The 24,256-nt window shown below is 57.2% G+C and overlaps 2 protein-coding genes across 6 annotated transcripts; one reads left to right on the top strand and one right to left on the bottom strand.

The window, feature by feature from the left end:
• Window positions 1-363: 363 nt before the first annotated feature.
• On the bottom strand, window positions 364-8,017 carry LOC123352902 (protein ABHD15-like). 3 transcript variants are annotated; one of them, XM_044993450.1, is made up of 4 exons: window positions 7,559-8,017; window positions 5,280-5,486; window positions 2,704-3,056; window positions 365-2,308 (listed from the first exon to the last, which is right to left on the bottom strand). In XM_044993450.1, exons 1-4 carry the CDS (start codon window positions 7,583-7,585, stop codon window positions 1,789-1,791), a joined length of 1,107 nt encoding a protein of 368 aa, XP_044849385.1. In that variant the 5' UTR covers window positions 7,586-8,017; the 3' UTR covers window positions 365-1,788. The 3 variants fall into 3 exon arrangements, with proteins under 3 accessions (XP_044849384.1, XP_044849385.1, XP_044849386.1); XM_044993449.1 differs by lacking the exon at window positions 7,559-8,017 and having other exon boundaries at window positions 364-2,308; window positions 5,280-6,744; XM_044993451.1 differs by lacking the exon at window positions 5,280-5,486 and having other exon boundaries at window positions 368-2,308; window positions 7,559-8,012.
• A 92-nt stretch (window positions 8,018-8,109) lies between these two features.
• WDR81 (WD repeat domain 81) lies at window positions 8,110-24,020 on the top strand. 3 transcript variants are annotated; one of them, XM_044993446.1, is made up of 11 exons: window positions 8,110-8,305; window positions 11,017-14,598; window positions 14,994-15,101; window positions 15,313-15,503; window positions 17,812-18,002; window positions 18,336-18,501; window positions 18,636-18,801; window positions 19,169-19,867; window positions 20,404-20,549; window positions 20,786-20,965; window positions 22,044-24,020. In XM_044993446.1, the coding sequence occupies exons 1-11, from the start codon at window positions 8,125-8,127 to the stop codon at window positions 22,368-22,370; spliced, it is 5,937 nt and encodes a 1,978-aa protein (XP_044849381.1). In that variant the 5' UTR covers window positions 8,110-8,124; the 3' UTR covers window positions 22,371-24,020. The 3 variants fall into 3 exon arrangements, with proteins under 3 accessions (XP_044849381.1, XP_044849382.1, XP_044849383.1); XM_044993447.1 differs by lacking the exon at window positions 8,110-8,305 and adding an exon at window positions 9,189-9,312; XM_044993448.1 differs by lacking the exon at window positions 8,110-8,305 and adding an exon at window positions 9,741-9,882.
• The last annotated feature ends 236 nt before the right edge of the window (window positions 24,021-24,256 follow it).

Below are 24,256 nucleotides of genomic sequence, written 5' to 3'. Positions count from 1 at the left end.
CAACCTGCTGCCCAGGGCTCCTCGGCACAGCAGTCCCTAGACCTTGTCTACGGCAGCACTGGGGGAGCTGCGTTCCCTCAGGAAAGAGGTGAGTATAGCCAAGCTCACCGGCAGCTCAGTCTCACCAAGCTCCCCGTGGGCACGATTAGCCCCCCTCAGCACCTGCTCCAGGGCCTTGCTCATGCCAGGCCTAGATGCTAGGGGGCCCCCTAAGAGACCCTGCTCCCAGCGGCATCTCCCAGGCTCCTTATCCACCCACTTCATGATGCTGCTGTTCTCACCAGCTCACTGCCCCGTAGCGCACCAGGCTGCATACAGAGGAGTCAGGCACTCCAGCCCATCAAAGAATGGTCACGTTTTCCTCCTGCCGCTGGATCTGTGTTATTGGCTCAGGCCTTCCTGTACTGGAACACAAGTCCCTTGTCTTCCCATGACATCCCTTGCCACACGACACACCCAGACAACCTTACCTCTGCCCCCTTTGCGATGCTGGTACATGGGAACATGGCAGCCCTGGGTGCAATACTTGGGGAACATGGCATCAGCCAGTGGTTGTGGTGGACTTTTAATGTGCTGGTGTTTGTTATGGAGGAATAAAGTACCCTTGTGGCTTCCCTATGGGGACAGAGCTAAGCTGTCTGGCTGCGGTGCGTAGTAAGCATCACCTAAGCTGAGCATTAGTGTGCAGCGGCATGTGTGTGCGCACACCTGTGGGTGCATGTGTCTGTGAGTGTGCACACACTTGTGTCTGTGAATGAGTGTCTACTGATCCCATGAGATGCAGAACAGGAAGGAAGACACCAGTCTTTGAGCTTAAAATAACATTTCAAGCATCCTCTAGTCTTGTCATGTAACATTAATGAAGAATGCCAGTTAGCCTGCACACACGGGCAAGGAGGTACAACTACACGCCAGGGTGCGTTACAGATGAGGACCCAGGAGTGTCTAGCACTGCATCACCCAGCTACGTACAGCAGTCCCAGCCTCAGGAAGGGAATCTATGCCAGTTACTGTTTGAGAGCTTTATTGTCCTTATTTTTATATGGAAGAAAAGTAACAGGCCCAAAATGCTGCCCAGGCAGTGACCCTGAGTCGCCCCTGATCATTCTGCTGCAGCCCTTGGCCTCCCTCCCGCCTCTCAGCTACCATTTGCTTGGACACATGTAAAACCTAGAGATATGCTCACTGCAGCAGGGCCTGTGTCTTTGTATGTCTTCCATGAAGCACCCAGCACAAATTCGGGTGCTACAAAATAAATAAGAATCATTCATGCCCCTTTGCTCCATTGCAGCACAGCACCTGGCTGGGCCCCAATCTTCTAGCACTGGGACATCACAGCACCTGGCAACCGTCAGCAAAGGCACAAAAACACATCACATTACCACAACCAGGAGCCATTGGCACTGGGACACAAACACTTCTGACAGGGCAGCATCTGAGATGCCGACACCCAGCCAGGATGCAGCACCTCTGTCACGCTGCAGTTATCATCTAACATGATCTGTTTGTTCACTGAAATACTATGTTCTTGTTCTGAACCGTCCCTTGGGTAGGGCAAATTGGGGTGACTGCTCCGGGCCCTGTGCTTCGGGAGGCCCCGCAGGCCAGTGCGATTGGCTGGTGTGGTCGGTCCTGGAAGAGACAAACCCCGTCACTTCTGGCCCGGGTCCTGCACCACCCTAGGGAAGGCCCAGTTCTTGTTACAAAGAGTCACAGTCCCAAGCATGCATGGGGGCTCTCGGGAAAGTCCACCAGATCATCCTCCAGGTGCCGAGTGAAGACCAGCTGTCAGCGGGTGTAGGAGCGCTGCCAGCGGTAAATGTCAGGGCTATTGTGGGGGCAGCAGGACTCCTGCCTGCAGCCACTTCTGCCCTGGGTGACCTTCAGCACCGGCCTGGCCCCTCTCTTCTTGGCCTGGCCCCTCAGTTTGTCCTCTGTGAGGAGGAAATCCACAGTGGTGTGGAAGAACTGCAGCAGCACCTCATGGCTCCAGAAGACACCACACAGGCTATCCTTGAAGAAGCCACAGTGTCCGCCTCCCTGGGTGAGCAGTAGGAAGAAGTAGGGGTTTGTCTCAAACAGCTCAAAGGGCACAGTGTCCCTGGGGGCCCCACACATGGGGTCGTCCTGGCTGCAGATGCACAGCACTGGTACTGCCACCTCATCCACATCCCGTAGGGGGTCGTTCCTCTCCCAGTACAAGTCCCAGGTCTGGGCCTGGCAGAACAAGACCTCCTCCAGCTCCCTCAGTGACTGGCCCCCAAAGAAACGATCCAGGGGCAGAACCTCCCCTAGCACCGTGGCAAACCTGGGGGAGACAGACACTGGTAAGAGCCCAAGCAGGAGAATGAGATGGGGGGACAGCTCCCTGCGCATGGGGCAGCTCAGGGCGGAATGGACCATCTCACCATGGCTCTATCTGGGACAGACAAGGCTGTCTCCCGTCATCCACCTCCCCCAGGGCTCTGCACGTTGTGCTGAGAAGCATTCTCACTAACCAGGACTGCTCCAGCTACAGCTTAGGGTCACCAGCTCTGTCCCCTACCTGCTGATCCCACAGGAGACATGGGCAAAGACACTGGGATCCCTCAGAGCACTGCAAAGCTGCACTCCAGGCATGGTGGAGCTGGGAGGCTATGGCTCATTGCTTCACTACATGCTGTCCATCTCCGCCCCAGACAGACCCACAGATGAGTCACTCACCGGCTGAGCCACATCTTCTGGGACATGAGCAAGAGTTGCTGCCATAGCCAGGGGCACCCAGCTTCAAACCAGCCCCGAGGGTGAAAGATGGGGGAGATGCAGCCAGCAGCTGTCAGGTGGCTAGAGGAACCACATTCTCCCAGGTAGGAGAACAGGAGCCCTGCCCCAGTGCTCTCCCCCACTGCAAAGAGCAGGGCCCCTGGGCACCGGGAACAGATGTACTGGATGGCTTCTCGCAGGTCAGCAGGATCCCCATATGGCTGCAGCGTGGTGGTGCTTAGGGGGCAGCCATTCTGACCACGGCGGTTAAAGACAACAGGACGGTAGCCATGAAGGAGTGCCACGTGACATAGCTAGAACCAGACAACAGGAGTCACTGTGAGCGTCCTGGGAACAACAGGGAGGGGCAGCCTGTCTGCCTCGAGGGCCCCATCCCCGGCCTGCTCTACCAGCTGGTGGGTTAGGGCAGAGCCGTCCCTTGGGTAGTGCAAATCGGAGTGACTGCTCTGGGCCCCATGCTTTGGGGGGCCCTGTGGGCCGGTGCGATTGGCTGGCGCGGTCAGTCCCGGAAGAGACGAATCCGTCATTTCTTTCCCCCCCCGCAAGCCAGGGACAGCCCTGGGTTAGGGGCTCAGACACAGGAGAAACCTCCGATCACACCTGGAATCCAGGTCAGGATTCTTCCCTGTGGCCATTATCTACGGCTTTATAAATGGTCCTTTGACAGGACCCAGGCAATGGGTCTTGGAAGCCTGTTCCTCTGCTCAGTGCCGTGGTATCACTGCCTGGAACGTTTGCCTCATTCTTCCTTTCCTCAGTGTGCTGATCCCTGGCCAAGCTGCCTTGGTCCCTGTCTCCTGGCCTCGGGCGCCACATTCAGGCCGAGGTTTGCAGATGTGCTCACTAATGTGCGCATCCAACCAGAGACACCTGGGCTGATTCCCAGTGTGCTGAGGACCCACTGAAGTGGGGGAGCCGCAGGCTCTCACGGGGGCTGGTCGGAAGCTGAGGCACCCAAATGAGTGAGCACGTTGAGCAGCTGGTGCCTTTCATCTCCACCTTAACCCCCCCATCCCCAGCTCAGTCGTGTGCCCATCTCTGGCCCCCTCCCACTGGGATAAATCCATCGGTTAATGGGGTGAAGCCAACAGTCCTGGGGGAGTCATCCACAGCCCCCTCCCTGCTGCAGCACAGCCCCAAACAGCACTGACCATTCAGCTTTCAAACACACTGTCCACTCACCTCTACGTCCATGAGCCCTGCCCCTCAGCCTCCTTGCAAGAGGGAGGATTCTGCCCCAGACGGTCAGGTGGGTTGGCTGCATTTCCCACACGCAATGGCATTTTGTTATTTTCTGCCCATGCTTCCCATCTCCCTAGCTCCTTTTGTTTGCAACTCCTCCCAATTCAGCATCATTGGAAAATGTCACTGGCATCTTCTTTACCCCTTTTCAGATGGGCACCGCCTAGGGGCAGGGTTCAGACACCAGGAATCATGAGTGAAGCTGTTGAAATATCAGCACTAGGTGGTGTGGAGGGGGCAAGGGCATCCAGGAGTGGCACATGGACCCGGCACATGCCCCATGCTGCAGTGCGGCACTAGGCGCGGGTGCCACTGGCGGGGGCAACCAGCACTCGCTTGCATCGAGCAGCGAAGGGAGTACAAGGCTCCCCGTTTTCTGACCCGAGACTGGAGTTCGCTGGGGAGCTCTCTGGCAGGTATTGACCGTGTTGTTCTAACTGCACTCGCAGCTGCTGGCCGGCCCTAGCCAGGTGGTGCTAAGGCTCATTTCTGGTAAGGTGAAGAGAGGTTTAAGGAAGCCCAGAAAGACCCAAGTCTCCCAGCCCAGAGCCCAAGAGAATCCACTGTCTTCTCTGTAGATTCAGCTTGTCAGCTGCTGCAGCAAAGCCAAAGGGCAAATGGGGTCAGTGGGCTTGTGGGAGGATGGGAGATAGATTTCGGCCCTAAATCAGTTGTTAGCAGCGATTGCTAGGGGACCCCTTCTGTGCTGGGCAAGGAACACACTGCTGGGGTTTATACACAGCCTCGGTTAGACAGCCTCTGCCCCAGGCACCGGGCAGCTGGGAGACAGACTGGTGCTCCATGCAGCTGCCTGATGGGAACAGCCTGTCCTCCCTGGTGTGGGGGCGGGGGAGGAGGGGTTGTGCAGCAATTCCCTAAATACCGTACACCCTTCCAAAGCCTGTGTGACCCCCATGTTCTCCAGCCAGGCACGGCACTCACCCCCACCCCAAACAGGCCACAATGCTTCCAAACCCTCCAAACAGCCCACTTCTGCTCTGAGTCGTCCCCCCCCCACATTGCTCTGCCCCTCGGGGCAGGGATTGGCTCCATCTCTGCGTCCTGTCACTGTCTGTCTAAGAAAATTCTCTGAGCTGTAGCTGAAGGGGTCGAGGTCCCTGTTTCTACAAATGGGAAAACTGAGGTGCAGGGAGGGGAAGTGACTGGCCCAAGGTTACACAGCAAGTCAGTGGCAGAACCAGGATTGGAGCTTGGGGGCAGTTCCTGGTGCCCAGCCCTGTTGCCTGTCACTGCCAGTCCCTCCCGCTCATTACCTTGCTGATGTTGCGGGTGACCTTCCCGAAGGAGTTGGGGACAAGCAGCAGGACGGGTGTGCTGCAGGTGCTGGATGTCTGTCTCCTCTCCTGCTGTGCTGGCCCCACTGCCCAGTCCAGAGCCACCAGCCCCTCATCACTCAGCTGCAGATAGGTCCTTACGAAATGCACCCTGCTATCCAGGGGCCCCATCAGGCTGGCCAGTGTCTGCAGGGAGGGGAGAGCCCTCCATGGCCAGCTGGCTTCGCATAGGCCTTTCAAGGCCTGACACTGGCTCTCCAGGTAGGCAGCCAGCGCAGAGGGCTTGCAGACCAGCTGGGCCCCAGAGCTGCTGGGGACCCAAACCCGGACACGCAGGAGGATGAGCAGCAGGAGGAAGCCCAGCACCCCCGCCCATGGCAGCATGGCCAGGACAGTGCCTTCTTGGCTCACAGGTCCCTGCTCCTCTACAGGCTGTTGGGGGCTGAATCACACACAGCCCTAAGGAGAGGAAGGAGCTGAGCCCCGGGGCCCACGCTGTCCAGACTTCCCTCCAGAGAGGACAGGTTTCTAGCATGGCAAGCTTCAACCTTCTGCTTTGGTAGTGAGAGAGGGCGGGGGTGGCTAGGGCGTGTGAAGCAGCAGCCTGGAGGAGGAGCTGCGGCAGTTTCCGTGTCAGTCCCAGAAGCAGAGAGAACCACAGAGACCAAAGATTGTGCATTAAAGACTAACCCTTTGGGTGAGGGGAGGGGGTGTGTGAGGGATGCTGTGGGGAGAAAGGCTTCACTTGGCTGCTGGGGCAGGCGGGACCTCACCGCTCTGCACGCACCCCTCCGGGCACAGGAGTGAGAACATCCCCAGTCCTAGGAGAGCAGGCAAAGCAAAGGGGAAACCTGAGGAAGACAGAGCCCAGGACACCCGAAGCAAAGGGCAATGGCTACTCTCTGCAGCAGGACAGCCTGGGGCACAGGCAGGGAAAGAGACGTCACAGTCGGCAGGGTCTGGCAGTGGCAGCCCTGGGGAGGGGGCAGAGAATGATGCTGCCCAAGAGGCTCTGCAGCTCAAAGCAACCTGTGCATTTGAGAGAGTAACTTGATTTCTGATGGGAGCCATGACAGAGGCTCAGTGATGCTGAACTAATGCAGGCCAGAGGCTCCATCCCCTGCAATTTCATGTTTAGCTCATGAGCAAATACAGAAGAGAAGAGGAGTTAACATTTCCCGTCCATTATTCTCAGGCTCTGGCCCTCAGCAGCAGCATTTCGAATGCTCCAACCCAGGGCTGGAAGTCCAGGGCAGATGCATGGGCAAGAAGCAGGATTGTTAATTGGGCAGTGCTTTCCAGCCCGCTCAGCAGAGCAGCCGAAATCCCCAGCTGCACTCACAGAGAACGGCTTCCCAGCTCAGCAGCACTGTGCAGAGGTGGAGCACCACCTCCCTCTAGGAGCACCGCCAGCCACTTCTTGGCCCTACACACCCAGCATGCGGCTCACCCCTTGGCACTCACAAACCACGACACAGGAAGCACGACAGCTGATGACTAGACCAAGACAGTCTAGTGGGGACACAGGGCACCAGAGCAGCAAGAAGCAGTGTCTATCCCACCATCCTCCAGGGCATTTGGGTGCCTCTCATACACACATAACCACTGATGACATTCCACAGGGGAACCCCCCGGCCACACCTCCAATGCATGCGACAGCTCGGCCAAAAAGCAAACCTAGACCGGCTCCCAAGGACTAAATCCCTGGCTCCAAAACGCTCCACCCACAAGGCAAAAACCTTACTCCAAAGACCTTCCCAATCACCATGTCTTGGAGGCCTCCCAGTCAGGGTCCAGGCCAGGGCACAGCACAGAGATGGCTTTGGTAGCGCTCACAGATTAGTCTCTGTTGTCTGGTGGGAGAAACAGTATGTGAGCATGAGTGCGGTAAGCAGGCACGCCTGAGACTGGGTTAAGGGTGCATGTGGGTCATTGGCCTTTCTGATCCAGGAGTGCTTTACTAGGCAGGCTTAACGCTCCCTGAACATTGCTTTGTATGGAACATGAATGAGAACAGCACCTGCAGTGATGCCAGCAGGGGCACAACAACCAAGAGCTATTGATCTCTTGCTCCAGGCCATAAACTGATCCCAGGAAGGGGTCAGGCAGAAATGTGTCCCCAGGGGATAGCACTGCAGGTGGATTAGGCATCCTGCACTGGCCACCATATAAGGTGGTCCGATGCCCAAAGGGCAGGCCATCCCACCCCACACCTCTTCCTGCAAATCCCAATTGTCCTGTGGGGGGTTTATCAGTACCTGGGCTTCCCCTGAATGACACACCATGGTGATTTACAGCCTGTTTTGTCCCTTGTTTCTTCATTGACCGTCCTGCTGCCTTAAAGGTTGTTTCACCCCCACAAATAATTTACTCAGCAGAAGTTGCACAAGTCCCTTAATCAATATCAATGAGAACAGGTGCGGCCAGAGCAGGAGCTTGGGAGCATGTGGCCACAGCATCTGATGCAGCTGAGCAGGTGCCAATGGGAGGTTGTGGGGCAAAGAAAGGAAAATTGCATCCCAAACCCCAAGGCCTAGGAAAGGAAGTGTGACTGGAACTGAAGTACACAGGCAGGGCTGCAGGCTCAGCACCAGGAACTTAGCCCACCACAAATGAAAAGTCTCATTAAAAGTAATCCACATCATGCAGTGTCTGACACTCCCCCACAGAGGGCCCTGCCTCCTCAGGGCTAATAGATGCTGCCTGTTTACCCTGGAATCTTTTCTTGCACTAAAACAAAAACCCACTTACCCATGAAAGCTGACGTAAGCAAGTAAATAGGAAGCTGTGACGGTTGCAGGGCCCTGAACAAGGACCTCACAGGATGTGGTGGTGGTGCAGGGAGTGGATTCATGACACTGTCACTCCCAGTTCTGCTTTCTCTCTTCCTCTGTTTCTTTCTCTGGGCCACCAGGCAGACCCCAGCGCAGCTGCCACTCCACTTCGCGTGCCTCTGTCCCAGGTCCCGCAGTCAGCTCACAGGATCCCCAAAGTCCCTAATTCAGGTGAGAGAAAATAAGCCATTGCTTCTCTGTGGAAGTGACTGTGAAAAGGGCTCTGTGGACACAGCAGGTACATGGCTATGCCACACACAAGCAGCCTAGCTGAAAACATGGCGCAGTAGGAGTGTCACACAGCCCTGCACTGCGCATGCAAATGCATGTGCATCAAACTATCTGCCTTACACCAAACCTTCCAACAGGTGAAACTAATAAAAACCCCTCTGCCTTTCATCAGAGGGGCTCCAAGTGCTAAGAGGCAGATGGGATTCCTTCCCGGCCCTGCTCAGCATCCCACTGGCATTAATTTGCCCCCAAATTAAAAGCTTAGAAAACCCTGCGGTGGGGAGGAGAGAATATGGAGAACACAGATGGGTCAGTAGCCTTTATTTGGGTGGGGGAGAAGGGTATGTGCTAGATGTCCCAGGCTGAAAATCACTATTGAGGTGTCTGGAGAGCTCAGGACTGAAACTGCAGGGCCAGGTTGCAAGTCAGCGGCGCCAAGACATGCTGCGGAGTTGCGTGGGCGCTGTCTGGCTGTTTACTCTGACCACACCGCATCATCTCACTTCCCCACTTCCTTGCTGTGGATGGAGGAGCGGGCCATGTTGTTCTGTGCTGCTTTTGTTTCTGTAGTGACTTGACCACTTCCGGCCCCGTGTGGCTCGCAGCCATGCAACCCCATGGGTCCTGCACTCGTGCCTCAATATGCACAGCAGCAGCTCTCTATACAGCATCATCCTAATACCTGCCCTTGCTGCGGCTTCTCTCCCTGCCCCAGGCCAGGCGGGGGAATGAAAAGATTCTGTCCAAGGGGAGGAAGGCCAGACGTGCAGGGAATTGCTATGGGGACCTACCCAGCAGCCCTGTGGTGATGGCCCCAGAAGCTGGATAAAGCTGGAGGATGCCATGCATTTGCGGGGGCAGGGGCGGGGGGCCCCAGCAGGCCATTCACCTGGTTTTCAGCTGGCCGGCCCTGTTTTGGGGAAGGGTTGTCCCTGTCCAGCACCAGGGTGAGCACAGGGTGTTGCAGAGCGCCCAGCTTGCGCCCAGCAGCCGGAGGGGGGGTCACATGTGGGAAGTCCTGGAAAGCAGGGTTTCTGGGGCGGCCCCCCACCCCGCGGGCCCCCGGTGAAGGGGGTGGGCGCAGCGGGCGAGCCTGTGCGGGAGCTCAAGGCTGAAGGGAAAGGCCCGGTACCAGCATGACCCATCCGCAACCTCAGGGGCTTTGTATGCTAGAAATGAGGGTCCCCTCGGCCGGAGCAGGGGCGGGGACCCAGAACTAAGGACGACTCCAAGCCTCCCCTGTGGGCTGCTGGCGCGGGCCCCTTTCTGCGGCGGCTCTTCGCTCCCAGACACCGCGGGCCTGCCCCGGGCAGCCCCGCCCCGGGGCTCTGCGGACCCCGCCGGGAGATGGGGCCGGGGCCGGCGCCCCCGCCACGTGGAGTTTGTTTCCCGGAGAAGCGGCCTCATGTGACCGGCATCAGCTGATCCAACATGGCCGGGGCCCGGGCCGCCCCCGCCCGCCGGGGCTAAGGGCTCGGGCCCGTCCCAGCCCGGGGAGCCCCGCGCCGCGGCCCCAGGTGAGGGCGGGGGCGGCCCGGTCCCGTGCCCCCCGCCGGGCTCGGGGCCGCTGCTGCCCGCGGCGCTGGGGCCCGGCCCGGCTCGGCTGCTCCTCGCCGAGCCGCGCGTCCCCTAGAGCCGCCGGCCCTTCCCCGGGCCTCGGGCCCCGGCTCCTCGCGGCCCCCGGCTGCCGCAGGGAGCGCCGGGCTGGTGCGGGGTGGGGGTAGGGCCGTGGGGCCGGGGCCAGGCTGGTTCGCGGGGGCCGTGGCCGGGGTTGGGCTGGCAGTGACCGGGCTGGTGTGGGGGCCGGGGCCGGGGCTGAACTGGTGCGGGGCCGTGGCTGGGGTCAGGCTGGCAGCAACTAGGCTGGTGGGGGGGCCGGAGCTGGTGCGGGGTGGGGGCAGGGCTGTGGGGCCGGGGGCCGGCTGGTTCGCGGGGGCCGTGGCCGGGGTTGGGCTGGCAGTGACAGCGCTGGTGTGTGGTACGGGGCCGGTGCTGAACTGGTGCGGGGCCGTGGCTGGGGTCAGGCTGGCAGCAACTAGGCTGGTGGGGGGGCCGGAGCTGGTGCGGGGTGGGGGCAGGGCTGTGGGGCCGGGGGTGGGCTGGTGCGGGGCCGGGTCGGGCTGGCAGCGACTAGGCTGGTGGGGGCCGGGGTCGGGCTGGCAGCGACTAGGCTGGTGGGGGGGCCGGGGCTGGTGCGGGGGGCCGTGGCCAGGCTGGCCTGTGTGCCGCTCCTGCCCAGGTTCAATGGCGCTGCCACCGCAGTCCTGAGCACAGACTGGCCAGCCCTGTGGCCATGGCAGAGTGGTGAGGCACCCGCCTCAGGTGACCCCCGTTCAGGAGCTCCTAGGTCTGTCTACACTGCGGCGGGGAGTGAGCTTCCCAGCCAGGGCAGACAGACTCGCACGAGCAGGGCTTGAGCTAGTCTGCTAAAGGCAGAGGCTGGACTAGCCTCCAGCGTGCTGGGCCTCTGGACTCCCTGCTTCCAACAGCACTAGCACTAGCCCCAGCCCTTAGCATGAGTCTGTCTGCCTGGGCTGCCAGGCGTGTAGATCTGCCCTGTGACCGAGGAGAGTCCGAGAGCCCCAGGGGGATGGGTGGAATCGCAGCCTCCAAGCTGCCTGTCTCATTTAAAGTGTGTCTGTTTCCTGCAGAGACCGCTGTGGAACTCTGCCGGTGCCTTACCAGCATGGAGTGCTTCCTTAGGAGAGTGGAAAAAGACCTGAATATTGATCACCGTCAGCTCACTGCTGCTGTTGAGGGGACCCATCTCATTGCCTTTGTCCCGGTGAAGTGGCTAGTGAGCCTGAAGGAGCGCAGGGTGCTGCCCACCCTGTGCCCCCGGCCTGAGGGGCTGAGCGAGGTGGAGGTGAGGACGTTCCTTCAGCACTCTGTGCAGAAGCTGCCTGCTGGCTGGACGAGAGTGGAAATCCATGGTCTGAGGAAAGAGAGGTTGGCTTATCCACTGACTTTGCACCACAGTGCGCAGGATGATCAGAACGGGCGCTTGGAAACACTCCATGGGTTCATGCAGAATGTTGCTTCCCAGAATTATAGAAACTTGTGGTGTAGAGCTCACTGCCTGTATGTGCAGCCGTACTGTCATGCTCACACACCACCCCCGGTGCTGGCCCTGGACCTGCTCAGAGTGGCTCTTCAGAAGATTTATGGCTGCCCTTTTCTCCAGGTGGGTAGGAGTGTTCAGTATGCCTCTACTGCCAAAGACGGTTCTACAGCCACAAAGGGGACGTCCTCCTGCCCAAACATCCTCCAAGCAGAAGCTCTTCTGGAGTCAGCCAACATGCTATACATCATCTACCCGTATGTGCAGTATTGCTTGCATGACATTGTGACCTTCAGCCCTGCGAAGCTCACCAACAGCCATGCCAAGGTCCTTTTCATCCTCTTCCATGTCCTGCAGGCCATGAGGGCCTGTCACCAAGCGGGGCTGGCATGTGGTCCCATCTCCCTTCGTGATGTGGCAGTTGATGAGAAGCTGTGCAGCCGGCTCAGAATTAACCTCCGCGAGTATGAGAAACTGGAGGAGGAAGAGAGGGATCTGAGAGCTGATGAAGAACAAAGGGCTGAGAAAAGCAGGGCTGTGGAGTGGACTGGGAAGGAGGCTAGGCGCACAGCTTGCCAGGAGGAGCTCAGGGGCCTTGTGCTGGATTGGGTGCATGGGCGAGTCAGTAACTTCCACTACCTTATGCAGCTGAATCGCCTGTCTGGACGGAGAATGGGAGACCCCAACTACCACCCAGTTCTCCCCTGGGTGGTGGATTTCACCACCAAAAACGGCAAGTTCAGAGACCTAAGAAAATCCAAGTTCCGCCTCAATAAAGGAGACAAGCAGTTGGACTTCACCTATGAGATGACCAAGCAGGCATTTGCAGCTGGAGGATCAAGTGGAGAACAGCTCCATGTGCCCCACCACATCTCCGACGTCCTCTCAGACATCACCTACTACGTCTACACTGCCCGGAGGACACCCAAGGCTGTGCTCTGCTGTCATGTGAGATCGCAGTGGGAGCCAAACGAATATCCTGCCAGCATGGAGCGCATGCAGAGCTGGACTCCAGATGAGTGTATCCCTGAGTTCTACACAGACCCCACCATCTTTAAATCCATTCATTCTGACATGCCTGACCTGGATGTGCCATCTTGGTGCAGCTCCTACGAGGAGTTCATTGAAGTCCATCGCATGCTGCTGGAGAGCAGAGAAGTCTCTCAGGATCTCCACCACTGGATTGACCTCACTTTTGGCTACAAGCTGCTGGGGAAGGATGCTGTCAAGGAGAAAAACGTCTGCCTCCATCTGGTAGACAACCACACCCATCTGGCCAGCTATGGAGTGGTGCAGCTCTTTGACCAGCCACATCCCAGACGCATGGTGGGACTTGCATACATTCCTGCTGAAGCTCCAGTCATTGCTCGACCTCTCATCCAGAACGCCAGAGAGACAATAGTCCTAGAGGATGCCCAGGGTCAGATGGGTGATGGAGTTAATGGGCTGGTCTTGGAAGCCACACCTTGTGAAACCAGCTGGTCTGGTGAAAAATCCATCAGTGGTGAGTTTGATTTGGAGCAAGGCACTGAAGCTCTGGATTCCATTCCTGCAGCTGGCAGAGCTGCCGACCAGCCCTGTCCCGGCACGCCTTCAGCTCAGCCCTCCAACCTCCCTGCCTACCCTACAGAAGGCAAAACCTCAAGTGTCCGGCCTAATCGAAGGAGTAAGCCTGGTGTGGCTCAAGCTGAAAGGGACAAGATGAAGATTATGCTCCCTGAGGGTTTTAATCCTGTCCAGGCCCTGGAGGAGCTGGAAAAACTCTACAACTTCTTGGTTAAAGGCTTAAACAGTGAGATGGAGCAGCCGCTGGTGGAGCTGCCGCTGGGCCCCTCAGATCTTTTCCAGAGAGACATGCAGGCACTGGGAGTTCTGATAGCTGAGGTTGTGTTTGCGCCAAGGGTACGCACCCTGAAGCCAGATGCATCCCTGCTGGAACGGTTCCTGATCGTTCGGAATCTTTGCCAGTATCACCCGAAGGAGATCCCAGCCCCGCTCCAGCACATGCTGGATACTTTGCTGCAGCTGAACATGCCTGAGGGGAGACTTCTAAAGAACAAGGTGGCCAAGAACAGAGTCCAGCTTTTTGAGTACAACCCTGTTTCCCAGGGTCTCCCACCACCCAGCCCCTCGCAGTTCCTTAGCCCTTTCAGTTCAGTTGTTCCCTTCCCTCCATATTTCCCATCTCTGCACAAATTCATTTTCACCTACCAGTCAAAGAAAGTGGAGGATGAGAGTCAAGGCCGTGAGCTCGTTTTCCAGCTGTGCCAGCAGCTGGAGGGGATCCTCTGTGAAATCACTCCTGAAGGCTTGGAGATCCTACTGCCCTTCATCTTATCTCTGATGTCGGAGGAGAACACTGCAGTCTATACCGCCTGGTACCTGTTTGAACCCATAGCTAAAGCCTTGGGCCCCAAGAATGCAAACAAGTACCTGCTCAAGCCCTTGATTGGTGCATATGAGAATCCCTGCTGCCTCCATGGCCGGTTTTACCTGTATACAGACTGCTTTGTGGCTCAGTTAATGGTGCGTCTGGGGCTGCAGTCCTTCCTCTCTAATCTGCTGGCTCACATCCTGCAGATCCTTGTTGGTGTTGAGAGCTCCCAGGAAGAAAGTAAGTCCCTTCTGGGAACGGCAGAAGATGAGGAGAGTGGAGGAGGCAGTCCAGTTTCCTGTGCGTTTGGGGAAGAGATCAAAATGGATGTGGATCATGGTTCCACGGCACTCGACCTTTTGGATTACACGTCTGGAGTCAGCTTCCACGACCAGGCCTATCTGCCAGAGAATGAGGATTTCCAGAGTGGCCTCTATGTCAGCGAGTCCCTGCAGCCTCAGGAGCAGGAGTTGCTTAGCCTCGGGCGGCTGAGTGACAGAAGCAGCGCCAGTGAAGTGTCACTGGGGGAGGACAGACCTGCAGATGGGGATTCCCAGAAGGACAAGAGTAGCCTGAAGTCTGTGGACAGCAGTCAGGACCTGAAGCAGAGTGAAGACTCTGAAGAGGAGGAGGAGGAGGAGGAGGAGGAGGCCACAGTTGCTACAGAGCTTACCCTGTCAGGGGGCACTGGTGCTTCCATGGATGCTGCCCTGGCTGATGACCACAGTGAGCCAGGGGAGGGGGAGGAGCAGGAGCTGCATGACCACTCTGAAGATAAAGAGCAGACGATTCTCCTGGGTAAGAGCTGCACTTAGCTGCCGTCTGTCTGTCTGAGGTGGTGAGTGCCTGGTGCAGCAATGGAAAGGGGAGATGGGAAGCCAGTCCTGTGCAGGAGGAGCTGGAACCAGCTCTGGACGTGCTCCTGAATCCTCCAGGAAGGTGATCAGAGCAAATCTGAACCTATCAAATGGAGACTTTAATAGGGTGGTAGATGGAGTCCTGATGTTGCTGCTTGGCTGATGCAGCTGGCCGGGTGCTTGACAGAAGCCCAGGTGGTGATGCAGGTCAAGAGTCAGCTATGTGGGGAGCTCTGGTGGGGACTGAGGCTCTAAGTGTCCCATGGGCAGGGTCTGGGCAGCTTACAGAGTGGTAGATTATTGCTCCTTCTCCCACTCTGCGCTCTTGTTTTGCAGACACGGCCTGTAAGATGGTGAGGTGGCTCTCGGCCAAACTGGGCCCTACTGTGACATCTCGTTACATTGCCAGGAACCTGCTCCGTCTCCTCACATCCTGCTATATCGGTAATGTCCGTCCACCTGCTGTAGAGGCGCTTTGAAGGGCTGCTCCTCTGACTGTGCCCCAGAGCAATGTGCCGTGAATGCTGCCCTCCCCCGGAAGGTGCAGACCTACCTGCATGGCTGGGGGGTGGGGGCATCTGAGTGTTGGGGTGGATGTGCCCTTTGGGATTCAGCACAATGTCTCTCTCAGCTCACTGAGCTGTCTCTCTGGCAGGTCCTACCAGACAGCAGTTTGTACCAAGCAACGAGGAGAACAGTCCCCTGAATGCCGGAAACATCTACCAGAAGCGGCCAGTGCTGGGGGACCAGGTGTCCAAGCCGGTCCTGGCCTGTCTCATGTATATGGCATACCTGTATGGAGAGCCTGTTCTGACCTATCAGTACCTGCCCTACATCAGCTACCTGGTCAGTGCCCTGTCTTTCTCCTTTACTTGTAGCTGTTCATGCATGTGATGGAGCAAGAGCTGCATCAAATGTTGAGCTGCAGGCACACGGGAGGGATGATATACAGCACAGGCCCTTATCATGTGCTGCTGAGAGAGCTGCTAGTCTCCAGAGCACATGCCTTCGCTGTGTTTAATCCTGGGCATTGTAAGCTGAGCAGTGTCCTGCTGGGCTGCTGCTTGGCTGGGAGTTGGCAGGGAGAGCACTTTGCTGATGCAGCCAGAGCCGGAACTACCTATTCCAGGAGTGAGTTCCCACTTCCTGTCAGTGATGCCCATGGGTGCAATGTAGGGATTTCCTGTTTGGAAACCCTCGCTTTCCAGGAGCTCTTGGTGTAAGAGTTCTGCACTCCGTACATATGGGACAGGCCCAGGAGGGGTTGAAGCCGTCTGCCCCTCAATTCCATACTGAAAGATTAGCAAGATTTGTGGGCTTGGTTTGAAATTCTTAGTTGCTCCTGTTGATTATTTGGCAAAGTGTTCAGTAGAGGTGATCAAAAAATGGTAACCTGTTTTAAAAAAACAACAACCTTGATTTTGTTTTGAAGTGTTCGAAACAGACCCATTTTTATTCTTTTAAATAGTTGTTACTTTTCTACTTACAGACTCTTGCTACATGAAGAATTTCAGTAACCATTTTCCTAACATTTTTTTATTAAAAATTGTGGGTGAGGAATGGCACAACAGTTCATGAAAAACTTTGACAATGCTGATCGTATTTCAGTGGGAAAATTTGGTTTTGAAAAAAGGCCACTTTTCAATAAAAACTTTATGGAAACTTTCAAGCAGCTTTAGCATGCAAGTGGTCAGCATAAGAGCCTGGGAGTCGCTGAGTTAACTCTTTTTCCCTACCAGCTCTCTGTGAGCCATTTGCCCTGGAGGGGATTTCTCAATTTCTCCAGTCAGCTGCTAACGTAACTCCAGCTGCTAACAGCTGATTTGCTTTAGCCTCTTGTCTGTCTGTCTTGCGCGCGCGCTCTCTCTCTCTCTCTCTCTCTCTCTCTCTCTCTCCTGGGAAGAAACATAGCTTGTGATCGGAAGCTGCCACCGAGAATTGTTCCCATTTTCAGTGTGAACAGGTCTCTGCCCTGCATCTTGGGTAAGAGTGGGGGTGGCCAACCTGTGGCTCCGGAGGCACATGCAGCTCTTCAGAAGTTAACATGCGGCTCCTTGTATAGGCACCGACTCCAGGGCTGGAGCTACAGGCACCAACTTTCCAATGTGCCAGGGGGTGCTCACTGCTCAACCCCTGGCTCTGCTCCCATTCCACTCTTTCTCCTGAGCCTGCTATGCCCTCGCTCCTCCCCCGCCTCCCCCAGCCTCCTGCACCCCACGAAACAGCTGATTGGGAGGTGCGGGGATGGCTGGGGAGGCACTGATTGGTGTGGCTGCCGGTGGATGGGAGGTGCTGGGAGCGGGGAGCTGCTGATGGGGGTGCTGCTGATGTATTACTGAGGCTCTTTGGCAATGTACATTGGTAAATTCTGGCTCCTTCTCAGGCTCAGGTTGGCCACCCCTGGGTAAGAGCATGGTTTGAAGGGCGGATAATCTAGAAAGGATGCCTTTGGTGTTAGCATTATTAGAAAGCTTTTCGGTGTAACTGTGGCCAGAGCTCTGCTGTAGCCAGTGCCCTTAAGGCAGAGAAAATGGTCACTTACATTCCAAGCCTGACCTCTGGGGTTCTGGGCAGAGGCTGCTCTTCCAGCTCCGAAGCATGCTGGGCTGGCCCCTCGGAATGGAGCCGGGTCCAGGAGCTGGCGTTGAATCCTGTATCACTCATTTGAATGACACTGGCCCAGGAGTCCGGTTCCCAGGATGTTCTGCTAGCGTCCTGGCATGGCCCAGTGGTGCTCAGGCCTGTGCGCTGGGCAAACTGAAGGCTGGGGCAGGTTAGGGCATCCTTTTCTCTCTGCTTCCTCCACTCAGACTCCAGGCCGTAGGTGTGTCCTGCAGGCAGACGCTGTCCGTACCATGGAATTGAAGTGCTTTGTTCTCACCACTGTCCCTCCTCCTGGCTTCAGGGTCTTTCTAGCAGATGAGGGCTTTGGGCTCAGCCTCTCCCCTGCAGTCTGTGGGTCCCTGGTGGGGCTCGGTGCTTGAGCAGGGGTGGGAAGCTCCTCTGGAGGCTGAGAGAGGTGCAAGCATGAATTCCTTGGGAACTGCTCCAGAATGTGGCTTGTCCGACCTATGCAGGGAGGCTGGTAACCACGGGATGGGAGGTGGTAATGGAGAGAGCTTACGGCTGCTCGACTCTTCTTTCTGCCCTCCAGGTTGGCCCTAGCAGTGGGGTTGGCTCTGGCCGGCTAAACAGCAGGAAGGAGGCTGGGCTGCTGGCAGCTGTGACTCTGACCCAGAAGATAATCGTGTGCCTTTCAGATGCCACCCTGATGGACATTCTCCCCAAGATCAGCCAGGAGGTCCTGCTCCCAGTACTGGGCTTCCTGACGTCACCTGCCATTGGGTGCGTGTAGAGAGCCACCACTCCCAGGGACCAATCGGCACCCACCAAACCCTGGCATTTCCTCTGCCTGGTGTGGATAAAAAGTCATGTGCAATCTAAAGGGTTGGGATAAAGCTCTCCTGGGCAGGGGTGGGCTCAGAACTATGGGGGCTCATGCTGCCATTCTGCCCCATCCCTCCCTGGTGGGCTCTCCTTATGCCAATCCTGAGTTCATCTCTCTGGAGCTCTCTGACAGTGCTGTCCCTCCCCCGTGCACCTGTAGGGCAAGAACCACTAAGTGGGTGCACACTGTTGGTCTGTGGGGCGGGGTGGTGACTGATGTGTTCTCTTCAGTTTCCCTAGTGGTGTCCAGGCCCGCACTGTCCTGTGTGTTAAGACCATCAGTTTAATTGCCCTGATCTGCCTGCGGATTGGGCAGGAGATGGTGCAGCAGCACCTGAGTGACACTGTAGGAACCTTCTTTGGGGCTTTCTCGCTGCTGCAGGAACTGCAAGAGCAGGTTAGTGACGGTCAATGGCTTCTGTCTCCCTCTTCCCCATGGGGCTGTGGGCACAAGGACATTGCAGCCCTTGGTGCCCACGGCACGCGTGAGGGGCTGGTCTCACTGGAAATCATCTGTCTTCTCTTGTTCAGGGTCTGTCTTCAGAGTCACTGAGCCCTGGTGAGACGCCTGAGCTGGAGGTGCCCTTCTCAGATGGGAGAGCGCTGCCCCTGGACCCCGCCACACTGGCAGAGTTACAGAAGGTTTTTAGCCCAGAGATGGCCTACACCACCTATGTCCCCTTCTCTTGCCTGCTAGGTATGCTTCAGCTACCTCCTCTCCGCTGCTGGGGCCTCGTGCCAACAGTCCTTGCCCTGCACTCTGTGTTACATGCCTGGCCTGGGGTCCAAGTGCAGCATCTGCTCTGTGCATGAGCCCTGAACCGTAATGCAGCTTTGACGGACAGGAATAAACCCTCAGGACATCATATGGGCCTTGCCCTGCCTGCAGGGAATGGAAGATCTCCCTGCCCCTCTGACCAGGAAGGACATGTAGGTGACGGTATCTGGAGTGGGCCCTGGGCCAGCAGAATACTGGATGCTCTGTGAGCCTTGTGCTCTTGCTGAGGGAGATGGGGAGGCTGGGGAGAGGTTCCTTCTCCCAGAGCTGTGCTCTGTACTTTCAGGTGATGTTATCCGGACGATTGTCCCTAACCACTCACTGGTTGGGAGACTGGCCAACTTGTACCTGGAGAGCGTGAACCCAAAGAGCCTGCCACTGGTCAGTCAGGAGCCAGCACTGGGCACAGCCTGCTTGGACCAGGATGCCCGAGGCAGCGAACCCAGTTCTAGTCACCACGAAGACAGTCACTCGGGTACCTTTGGGAGCGTGCTGGTGGGAAACCGCATTCAAGTCCCTGCAGAGACACAGCATGCGAGTTCTGGCTCGCTCTGCTTCAGCCCCAGAGCTGATGGCTTTTGCCCCTCTTCTGCCAGTGAGGAGAATGCCCTGAAGCAGGATCTGCCCCGCAGTGCCCACATGCTGTGTGGGAACTGGCTGGCCTACTGGCAGTACGAGATCGGGGTGAGCCAGCACGACCCCCGCTTCCACTTCCACCAGATCAAACTGCAGAGCTTCTTGGGGCACACGGGGGCCATCAAGTGTGTGGCACCACTCAGCTGTGAGGACTTCTTCCTGAGTGGCAGCAAAGATAAAACTGTCCGCCTCTGGCCCCTCTACAACTCTGGGGATGGCACCAGCGAGACGGAGCCACGGCTCACGTATGCTCAGCACAAGAAATCTGTCTTCTACGTGAGCCAGCTGGAGGCCCCGCAGCAGGTGGTGAGCTGCGATGGTACTGTCCATGTTTGGGACCAGTTCACAGGTGAGGGGGCGTCGGCTGGTGTAGAGAGGGGAAGCCAGGAGAGGGGTGAGAGGCTGAGCTGTACTCAGCAGGTCGGCTTACGCTTACGGAGAAGGACCAGGCTAAATCTGTACATCTGCACCTATAGGAAATCCAGCCCTGCCCTCTCCATTTCATGAGGAACAGCTGGCTGGGGCCTCTCTGCAGAGTAAGACAGAGTGATTCTGTTCTCCTCCTGCTCCTGGCAGAGTCTTACCTATAGGACAGAGGGGGTCCCTTGCTCTGAAGCAGCAAGTCTAGTCTGCCACTAGAGGCAGGAGACTGGAGTAGAGGTGTCCTGGGTTGCTGGTGCCAGATGATTTCCCCCTAGAGACTGCTCTGTTCCCTTCCTTCTCCCTCCCCGCCCTCTTGACATCATGGGTGTCCTTGCAGCAGTGCAGTGATGAGATGCACACAAGGACTGGAATTGTCTTTGGTTCCGGGAGCAGTGATCCTGCCCTGCTGCCATGAGGTAGGCAGGCTGCGCTGGTGCACTCAGCTTGTTGTTCCTTTCAAAGGTAAACTTCTCCGGACCTTTGATGCATTGGACAGCAAAGTTCCCATCACTGCCGTGACCACCATGCCCTCTCCCCACAGCAGCATCTCTGTGGCCAGTGCAGACTCTGTGCTGCGCTTCATTGACCACAGGAAGCCAGGATTACAGGTACCGGGGTCTTTGCTATCTCTAGACATTGTGGGCCACCTTCTCCCTGATCTGTTCCACACCTGCACCTACCTCCCAGGTGCTTGTATGGCCAGTCATTGTTACTCCCAGTCCGTGCGTGCCTGGGTACCCACAAGGGGAGTCTGGTGAGCTAGGCCTGGCATCCAGGCCCTCCCTGCATCCTCTCCTGTCACTCAGTAACTGGGGCTACTCCTGCCTGTACCTGTCTCCTGTAGCACGAGTTCCGCCTGGCCAGTGGCGTGAGCGCTGGGCTCATCCGCTGCTTGGCTGTCAGTCCCAGCGGGCGCAGTGTAATGGCTGGCTTCTCATCTGGATTCATTGTGCTGTTGGACACCAGGACTGGGCTCATCTTGAGGGGGTGGCCAGCCCATGAGGGAGACATCCTGCAGATAAAGGTGAGAGGCTGGAATAGGGCTCGGGCTGCCCCGCACGTGGGGGACCACAGACGGCGCTAAAGGCTGAGAGCTGGCTGTGCAGACCCTGCTGAGCCTTGCGGCAGTGGAAAAACAGGGCTGTGGTGGGGTGTCCTGCTGCCGGTGGCTCCTGCAGTATTCAGAGGGCGGTGGGTAGACATGCCCATTTGTCATCTTTCCCCCACTCCTCAGAAGTCTTTTCAACTCTTGGTTGACTTATTTTTTATTTTAAGGCCACCCCTGTCGCCCCCTTGCCAGGGCTTTGCCTTGGGATTGGGGCTGTCAGTGACTTTTGGTGCACTAGGTTCTTCCAGCTCACGTTCCGTCTGAGCCAGCAGATCCCTGGTCTCCTTGCTGATGAGCAGGCGTGGGCATTGTGAGGGGCAGGCCAGACACGTGAGCTGGGGAGGATGGGAGGGTGCTGCTCTCTCCCTGAGGCTAGCAGCCCCTCCCTGCTCAGGAACTCATTCTAATGAGTAACTCTTGTCCATATTTACCTGCCCTGAGGGAGCAGCACTGGCGTTTTTGTGTCCTTGACCCAGTTCAGGTTAAACAAAGTTCACCTGCGTGGGTTGTTTACCCTCTCACAGCACTGGTAGCCAGAGTGCAGCGGCCCCAGCCCTTTGCTCTCCTCAGTGCAGTGTGTTGCAGAGTCTCAGCTGGGCCGAGCGGGGTTGTGCTTTGGGGACCTGGGCCTGGGGAGGAGAGAGTCTGGCAGTGGTGCCCACTCTGTGATAGTAACAGGCTGACAGAGGAAGGGGCAAGCCTCCGATGTGCAGGGAGAGGGCTGTCAGGCAAGGCAGAGATGCACGCTGTAGTAAGTCCCTTGGGAAAATGCCAGTTGCCAGACTGCACTCATGAGTCTGAGATGGGAGGGTGTCTAGGACTGACAAGGTCTTGCCAGCAAGAGACGCTGTAGGTGCCCTGGTGAGAGGAGTTCAGTGCTACTCCTGTTTGCAGGGTCAGCGTCTTGTGATCTGGGGAGAGAAGAGCTGGGCTCTCAGGCCAGGGGTGGTCTTAGTGCAGAAACACTGATTCACTGGCACTCTCTCTCCTGCAGGCTGCAGAGGGCAGTGTGCTAATAAGCTCATCTTCTGATCACTCCCTGACTGTCTGGAAGGAACTGGAGCAGAAGCCTTTGCATCAGTATAAATCTGCTTCTGACCCCATCCATGCCTTTGACCTCTACGGCAGTGAAGTGGTGACCGGCACCGTGGCCAATAAGATTGGCGTCTACTCCATGCTGGAGTCGTCGGCCTTCCCTACCAGCACGACCAAGTTGAGCTCAGAGAACTTCCGGGGCACCCTGACCAGCCTGGCTGTGTTGCCCACTAAATGTCATCTCCTCCTGGGTTCTGATAATGGTGTGATACGTCTCCTGGCCTAGTGGCCTCCATGGCCTATCTGCCTGGTGCCCTGTGCAGTCAGTTCCACTAGCTCTGGTAGTAGCACGTAAGGCCAATATCTTCGCTCATGGGGGAAAGGGGGTGAGGTATTTCTCCGGGATACAAGATACAGGGGAACATACTTGTTAAGGAGTTCTCAGTAAATCATCCCCAACCCCTACCTGCATTCGAAAAAGCCATAATGGAGGAACCTCCACTGCTGCTGGGAGAAATCTGGGCATTGCAGGGCAGCATCACCCCCCTGCAAGAGGCCTGGAGCCTTCCACACCATGTGTGCCTGACTACCCCCGGGACTGAGCTGCTCTCGAGAGACAGGTGGACTCTGGGCGTTCTCCCGCCTCCCTCCAGGACAGGAGTGAGAGGAAGCCCTTGGTAAGAGGAACACAGCCGCTGCCCTCCACACTCCAGCCCAGAATCGCTGGAAAGTCACAAAGGGGTGGGGCCAGCTGAGCCTGGGAACGGCCTGGTGTTGGGCATGCTTGCCTATGGGGCCTGTAGGGCACTGGGCTATTTGGTTGTCCTGGAAGGTGAGGGCTGAAGGGACACGGGTTCTTTTTCTCAGTTTGCTTTATAGTCTGCTGCAGTCCTATTAACAACCCCACCCCCGCCATGGCATCCATCTGGGAACCCTTCCCAGCACCCACTGTGGCTTCTCACTGATCCTAGGGCAGTGGCGGGTAGCCGAGCCAGCCATTTACTCCCTCTGTTTGAGGGTGGGAATGTGCCTACAGAGGGGTGGGGCAGCCCCAGCTGCCAGGGGAGGCAGGAACTAGACCTGTCGGGGGGGTTTCAGGCTCCCAGCCAGGCCCTCTGCCCTGAATCTCTGCATGCTCCTGGAGCGGGGAGGGGGATGTACGTCTTTCCTTCGCTCCTGTCCCAGAAGAGGCAGATCCATGTTCCCCATGGCGGCGGGGAGGGGATTTCTTTTGCGTGCTCTGGAATGAGGCTGTTGTCCGCTCCTTTTGAAGGCGGGGCCCCATCTGAGCTGGGTGGAGTTCAGGCTCACCGAGGAGGGCAGCTTGAGCCCCTCTTTGCTGTCATACCTCACACTCTACCCTACAGGTTTAGGACAGCGAGGGGCAGGACCCAGCATGCCTTGCACCCACAAAGTGCTGCCCTCTGCCCCAGGACTCCGTGGCTAGAACAGCCCTCTCCAGACAGCTGTGCTTGAGCTGTGTCTGGGGGGAAGAGGGCGTTCCCTGGGCCCATCAGTGAGGGTAGCTGCCTGTCCATACCCCATGGCATCGTTCTGCTGCAGGCTCCCTCTCGGTCTCTTGAGCTACTCTGAGACTTTGCAGAATGGTGCTGAGGGGCCTGGCCTGAGATCAACACTCCACCTGGTGGAGGTGGAGGGGAGGAGACTGGGCAACTCCTGCTGGCTCTGGGTGGAGCTTAGGGACTGTGGGGAAGGGCTGTCATCCTGCCCAGGAGGGACTCCCAGGGCTACCCACTACTGGGGGGGGTCTCTACTTCCCACTGCCCTGTGCTTGCAGATGGAGGGTGGGGGAGATGAGCACTTAGTCCCTTGCTATCCCTCCATTTGGGGGTGGGAGGGGAGCTCTGTCCTTTGTTGCCTATTAACTACTTGCAATAGATGTAAATATTTATTCTAATAAACCCTTTGAAAGAGACCACGAGAGGAGCCTTTCTGTGTGTGGTGCCGGGGGGTGTGGTGTGACTGCATGCGTGTGCTGGGGGAAGATGGGCAGTAGTTTTACTTATGGGGAAAGGATGATGGCCTCCTTATGCACCTTTCTGTAACGCAGGAAAAAACCTGCGCAAGCATGGGGGACATCAGACTGAGTGACACATGCTGGTGTTCTCATGCTGCTAGTACTAAAACATCCTTGGGACTTTCTAAACATTC

The sequence above is a fragment of the Mauremys mutica genome, chromosome 19 (genome assembly GCF_020497125.1).
Source record: "Mauremys mutica isolate MM-2020 ecotype Southern chromosome 19, ASM2049712v1, whole genome shotgun sequence".
NCBI classification, from domain to species: Eukaryota; Metazoa; Chordata; order Testudines; family Geoemydidae; genus Mauremys; species Mauremys mutica.
The sequence above is the reverse complement of the archived record's forward strand: the minus strand, read 5'-3'. Positions and strand labels throughout refer to the sequence as shown.